Genomic DNA, 6,656 nt, shown 5'->3' with positions numbered 1-6,656 from the left:
CAATAAAAGGTTTTCTATTCCTGACTGAATTACAGCAGATGTATATGTTGCCGTCTGTGAGAGTAATAAACGATATGGACAATCAAACTGTCCTTTCAACCTGGCTGTAATAAACCTGCATGAGGGGGGAAATAAACAAAGTGCTTTCTTTGTTATATCTGACCCTGAGCTGAAAGCACAGCTGCTCGTATCGGCTGAGTGAAAGTGATCTGGCTGCACTCTGCAGTGAGCAGTACCATGTAATGACTCTAATCAAAACATGACAAATTAGCTTAAGCTAATGGAAGTATTAAAACCGCTCCTCCCAGCTGGGGAGTCTCCGCTCTTTGGTTCATTCCAGGAAAAACAAAAAGACCTCCACTTGTCTTTTCTTTCCTCTTCAGATCATAACACAAGAACAACCATAATACACTAGGCTGCCACCACCATTTCTCTCAGATAACGACATTTTAATGATTGAAATAATGACCAGGTTAAAGTATAGCAACTGATTGGGTTCTACCAACTATTCGTAAATCCATATACTTAAAATAAAAACGGTTTAAAACGGTTTTAGAAGGCTTATTAATGATGTCATTATATATGTTAAATTTGGGTCATAGGCTTGTACTGTATTTTATTTATATGTGCATACATGCGCTAATTTATTATTATTATTTTTCTTATTTTTCTGTTGCGGTTTGAGTTTGGTTAGCTTTTTTTGTTGTTTTTTTTCTCAAGGAAATACTCGTTCTGCCTGTTATTCTGAAGTTTGAATTTAAGAGCCGCTGCACTGCTTGCATACAACAACACAACATTTGCCTTCAGCATATCCATCACGCCGGTGACCTTTTCCACTGTGTGAGGTAGAGGGACAAATGCCCAGAGGTTTTATGTAATATACAAGTTCATACCCTTAGCCGAAAAACAAATGTCAGATTTTTTCACAGAAAGATTTATAGTTTCTCTTAAAAAAATAAATTTGAAGCGTATTTCTCCGTGAGGAAAGGCTGTTGTGTTTGTCCTCTGCAGTGACTTTAATTCAACATTGGCAGAGGTTTCCCCTCCTGGAAATAGTAAAAGCTGAGAGACATCACTGTCTGTATTCTGCACACAGACAACTCACTTCAAATCAGTATCAAAGTGGAAAGCAATTTCGAATATAGAGGGGAAAAAAACAAAGAAAAAAAGCTTTAAAATTCTATTGATTTGTTTTTACTAAACTGTCCACAGCTCTTTTGACAGGAATTCGATTGTTCATGACACCTTTTATCCTGGTGGTTTAATGCTTCAATGCGTCCGATCAGCTCGAATTAAGACTTCACTTGACCTATCAGGTATTATAACAGAAGACTTCACCTCCGCTTTAATGTAATGAAAGTTTGTGTTTCATTTAAAGAAAGAAAGAGAAAAAAAAGGTTAAAACATAACTCCCCATCAATTCTGCGACAATGACATTTGTGCTGACACATTCACTGACCTTTACAGGTAATTGGCTTTTTTTTACTTTTTTTTTGCTTTACATTACACAACACCCTGACCTCCCCCATGCAATCTATATTGTGTTGCCTTTAAAACGTAGCTTAACCTGAATCCACTTTTCTGAGTTAGAAAATGACATGTATGGACTTAATTACATTATTGATCCTGATCCCATTTTGTCCAGTGGAGCAACCAGTCCATACTGCACTCTACAAATAATGACATACTTGTAATTGTATGTATAGTAGTATAGTAGTACTTGTACTACCTGTATCATGCTCCAAAAACAACCACTGAATTCAAAACCGTAACATTTCCTGTCAAAATCGATTAATTTCAATTTGTGTAAATCTTTCTTGCCAAGTTTAAATTTGTTGATCTTTGACCTGCGGTCACCTGACAGTGCCGGCCGTTATGGGAAAGTTTTGGAGTCCAAAATGGAGCAACCAAGCTAATTAGCCTGCTAACAGGTGAGGTAAAGCCACCACTGAGATGTGGGTTGTTTTGCCTTAACTGCATGTTGTGCAGTGAAAAGTACAATATGTGAATTGTATTGAAGTAGAAATAAATACTAAATAATCTTTCCAATTTCAATAGGAAAGACTAAGTCGGTGCACGGGCCCGAATCAAGTAGCGTAAAATGGAAATACTCAAATAAAGTACCTAAAAATTGTATTTTTGGGCAGTACTTGAGTAAATGTAATTTCCCCCTAATGACTGTAACTACAATTACCCTCATAAAATACCAATAATCCTGACACAAGTTAAATATACAAATGCATTTTTGCCGGCAGCAAAGTGACAGGATATTGAAAGCCACTTCTCTCAACAAAACTCAAAGCCCTGGGGCTGGGACTAATGGCGAGGAACGCAATACTATCATTATCCACTACCGGCGGTGCTGGGTTGTCATCCTGCGATGGATTCTTCAAGGAGACTGAGATCACAAGTATCGAATAAAGATTACAGATTTGCCCGAAGAGTCTTTAAATCCAATTTCAGTTGAGTGGAAATCAAGGGAGGTCTTTATCTCACGTATCTGTGAAGGTTCTCAGTCATCCAGGTCAGGGCAATCTGACAGCTATCCACATGTTCAATGTATCTCGAGGAGTGCTTAGGTTATTCTCATTGTAACAGCATCGCTTAAAGGTTGAGTACGTCATTTGGAAACCCACAGAGATTTTGAATTTTAACCGAATCACCGAACCGAAAAAGTCCCGCCCCCTTCGTTCGGCTCTCGGTTCAAAGCCGCTCCCCCAGACAAGTACTCGAGATCGGCAGTGCACACAATCAGGAAGTAAGAATTGACAGACAGGCAGGCTGCCCAATTATTTTCTCTGGCCTGACGTTTCTGATTGGATGGGGTTTTTACTGTCCTGCCACGGCCACAGATGACATTTTAAATTATAATTATGTTTATGTCAGAGCCTTTAATGTATTGATGACTATCAGTGTGTTACAAAGATTTCAAGTAATAAAAACAGTCACCTACTCTGCCTTTAATGTGTAATTTGTTCATTTTTACACCTTTGTTCACTGCAATAATCAGCAATGTCTCAACTATATTCTTTCATTACCTAAATGTATCTTGTTATTGCAGTCATTTTTTTTTAAACTATTTTGGTGTTGTTTCAATATTCAACAACAGAGTGACATTTTATTTCTTTTCAGATAACTTAATGTGAAGGAAGTCCAGTTGAAGGTTGTCCTTGGTACAAACACATCCTGTTCTATTCATCCACTGTATAAAATCAATGCTTGTCTGAACCAATATTCTGAACAAATGGCAGCTGACGAAGGCAAAAAAAATAAATAAAAACAGAATAAGCAATATGCTAATATCCTATGTGATCAAAACTCATTTTGGCTACTGATGTTAACAAATAATCAGAGGCTAATGAGCTGATCAGTTCTGGTTGGTCTGCAGTTGATGATTTAACAGGTTTCATTGGCTTAACTGTCATCAAGAAAATCTGTTAATAGATGAGAAAGCATCTGAACTTTACATCCAAACAGTAAAAACATGCAACATTTGAGAGTGTTTGGCTCTGAGAGTAGATGCTTCTGGTCCACTGTACGAACACGTCAGAGACCCCCGTAGAGAAAGGTCTTTTACTTCTCTCGCTCTATGACAGCAGCTCACCCAACCGGAGGTTATAACCGGCGACAGGAAATCAATGCTTTCAAGAACAGAAAAAAAAGTGAAGATGTGCAGAAAGTTTCCTCTACAGTTACCAGTGCATTTCTTCACTTAATAAAAGATGTTAAAGATTTAAATTAAGATTTAACACTCGGTTTAGACATATGGCTATGGATAAACACAATGAACGGGGGCTGAAAACCTCGTCTGAATGATTATTAAAACTGATGCCATGTCAGAAAGGAGAGGCATATTTCTTCTGATTCACTGAGTTTTATTTCATGTCCACACGAGTTTCCCCCAGGAGTCACCCAGCATGCCATAACTGTCCAAAGGAAAGGTTTAACGACAATAACCTGGTACAGGAGTGCTTCCCACGGTGTTCTGGAGAGAGTTGTGCAGCTTCTTCTTCTCTACAGCGTCAATAATATTGCATAATTCCACACATAAACCTCTATCAAAATATACATTCATTTCTGTTCATGCAGACGGTGTAACATCAGTGAGACCTTGAGAGTCGTTGTCACTCTAGACTTTTCCCTAATTCTCAGTCTGAACTGAGAGCGGACGAATCAATACAGGGCATTACTTTGAACAAACATTAACATTATGGCCTCCTCCATGCATCATTGCCATTTTCTCAAGCAAAAAAATGGGCTTTCAAACCTCCCAGCGAGGCTCGGATAATTCCCTTTAGATGTCCTGGTTTCAGCGACGCTGTATATTTCACAAGCTATTCCCTTGGAAAAAAAAGAAAAGAATACATAGCCATAATATTTCTCTGCCAAATTGTGTGTGTGTGTGGGGGGAGATGATGCAGAGAGGCAGGGTCGGTGATAGAGCAGCCCTGAGAGGCACTAGAGTGACTTGCAGTCAAAGAGGGAGCGAAATGGCTGAATCTCATTTCGCCGCCCCGTTTTCCCAAGTGTCATTATCATACACCTCTATATCCTGGAGACTGGAGGCGTCTGTGTCGTCCCCTGCGCTGCTCACACTGTTCCTGAAGGCGATGCCTCCGATAAAGGGGTACACACTTCCTGTGAACAGGTCTCTGATGTTATAACAAGGGAGCTCTGGGTCTTTTCTCTCAGGCTTGGCGATGCACTGTCCCTCCATGGCTTTGTTTCTTTGATAGTACTTTGAAAACTTGTTGAAGATGATGGTGATGGGCAGAGCCACCACTAACAGGCCACAGATGATACACAAGGTGGCAACTATCTTCCCCGCCAGCGTCACCGGGCAGGTGTCGCCGTAGCCGACCGTGGTCATGGTGATCGTGGCCCACCACCAGCCTGAAGGGATGGTCCCCAAATCCGTGTCCGTCTCGTCCTTCTCTGCGAAGTAGATGAGGGCAGAGAAGATGGAGATCCCCACCGAGAGGAAGAGGAGGAGAAGCCCCACTTCGTGGTAGCTGTGGCGGACGGTGGCGCCCAGCGCTCGCAGCCCGATGGAGTGGCGAGCCAGTTTGAGGATTCGGAGAACCCTCATGAGGCGCAGGACCTGCACCACCTTTCCCACGTTTTCCAAGTTCTCATTCTCCTCTGCGGCCTCCTCGTCTGCCGTTTCCAGAGCCAACGTGGCGTAAAATGGCAGAATGGAGGCGACATCGATGATGTTTAAGGGGTTTCCGAGGAACTTCCGGCGGGAGGGCGCAACAATCAGCCTGATGATGAACTCGGCGGAGAAGCCGGCGATGCAGATCTCCTCCAGGATGGTGAGCACAGGGTCCTCGATAAGTTTGTCATTGTTGTCCACCTGCTGAAAATCCGGCATGCTGTGGACACACATGGCAATGATGGAGGTCAACACCAAGCAAAGGGAGGCCACGGCGATGATCTTGGAACCTCTCGAGTGACCCGGATCCTCCAGCCGGAGCCAAACGTAGCTCCTCACTTCTGCGCACCAGGCCCCTTTGAACTTGGCCAGGTCTTTATCCAGAGCGGAGAGCTCCTCAAAGGAGGAGTCAAAACTCGGCGGCTGCTGGTCGTCACTCCTGATGTCCCAGTCCCGGTCGTCGATGTACTCCTTCCTCTCGTGGTACCAGTAGCTACAGCAGGGGCTCAGGTGGAGCTCCTGAATGCCCCAGTACTCGATCTCCTGGCTGAAGGAGAAGACGCACAACTCCTCCATCATGTGGATGCGTCCCGTGTGGTAGAAGTTGAGCACGCAGAGAAAGACCCGGGGGTTCCTGTCGAAGTAGTACTCCTTCTCGGACGGGCTGTAGTCGTCACACAGCTCCAGGATGGCCGCCTCGCCTTGGCAGCGCAGCAGGCGAGCCAGGCGTGTGTGGGGGAAGCGGAGCAGCATGTCCGGATGCACCTCATGTCGAACCCCTCCCACGTTGAGGTGGACCTGGTCCTCCTCATTCCCCCGCCGGTGGAGGATTTGCCCATACCCCATGATCCTGATGATACATACGAGAGATGAAGTATGTCACTTTAGCAGATTCATTTGTTCCCCACAAGCATATTCAGTCAAGATTGAAAGTGGTGCATTTATGTGGAGGGATGTCTATCAAGACATATTTGACTGCTCTGTTTGCGGAACACATTAGTCCTCTGAAGGGGAAAAAAATCAATAAAACACACACAGGAAATGGCTTGAGCTGGAGTGAGTGTAGAGGCGTGAGGTGCTGTCACTTCTTCTACGGCTCAAGAAGAGGATTATCACCAGAAGAATCAAATTACAGACCAGACTAATTCAGAGGAAAGGAGAGGCAACAAGTTGAAACTGAACACATCATTCAAGCAATTATTAAAGACTGTGTTCCTGCATGTGCATGTTGTTCCGCCTTAGCATCTCTACAATCAGAGCAGCATGCTGGTTTGCAAGCACCCTCATGCATGAAAGATTTTTTCCCCCCCACCAAACCCTATTTACATATAAATCAATTACTTTTCATTTGAACTGAAACTGGATGAAAACGTGAGGCTGAAACCTACCTGCACTCGGAGCCTTTCTTTCCATGAAAATAACTTTTATCCGGGTGGTTTAGTTTTCACATTCTTGCAAAGAGCAGCAGATGTCGGGTCGGTGGAGGGAGTCCGGTGCTGCA

General features: G+C 43.3%; 1 protein-coding gene across 1 annotated transcript; it reads right to left on the bottom strand.

Annotated features, from left to right (window-relative positions):
* Positions 1 to 4,466: 4,466 nt before the first annotated feature.
* kcns3b (potassium voltage-gated channel, delayed-rectifier, subfamily S, member 3b) lies at positions 4,467 to 6,656 on the bottom strand. Its single transcript, XM_084030318.1, has 2 exons — positions 6,544 to 6,656; positions 4,467 to 6,005 (listed from the first exon to the last, which is right to left on the bottom strand). Exon 2 carries the CDS (start codon positions 5,999 to 6,001, stop codon positions 4,502 to 4,504), a length of 1,500 nt encoding a protein of 499 aa, XP_083886444.1. The 5' UTR covers positions 6,002 to 6,005; positions 6,544 to 6,656; the 3' UTR covers positions 4,467 to 4,501.

The sequence above is a fragment of the Eutrigla gurnardus genome (assembly GCF_963514095.1).
Source record: "Eutrigla gurnardus genome assembly, chromosome: 16".
Classification (NCBI taxonomy): Eukaryota; Metazoa; Chordata; class Actinopteri; order Perciformes; family Triglidae; genus Eutrigla; species Eutrigla gurnardus.
Note: the sequence above shows the minus strand (reverse complement) of the source record. Positions and strands in the feature narration are given on the sequence as shown.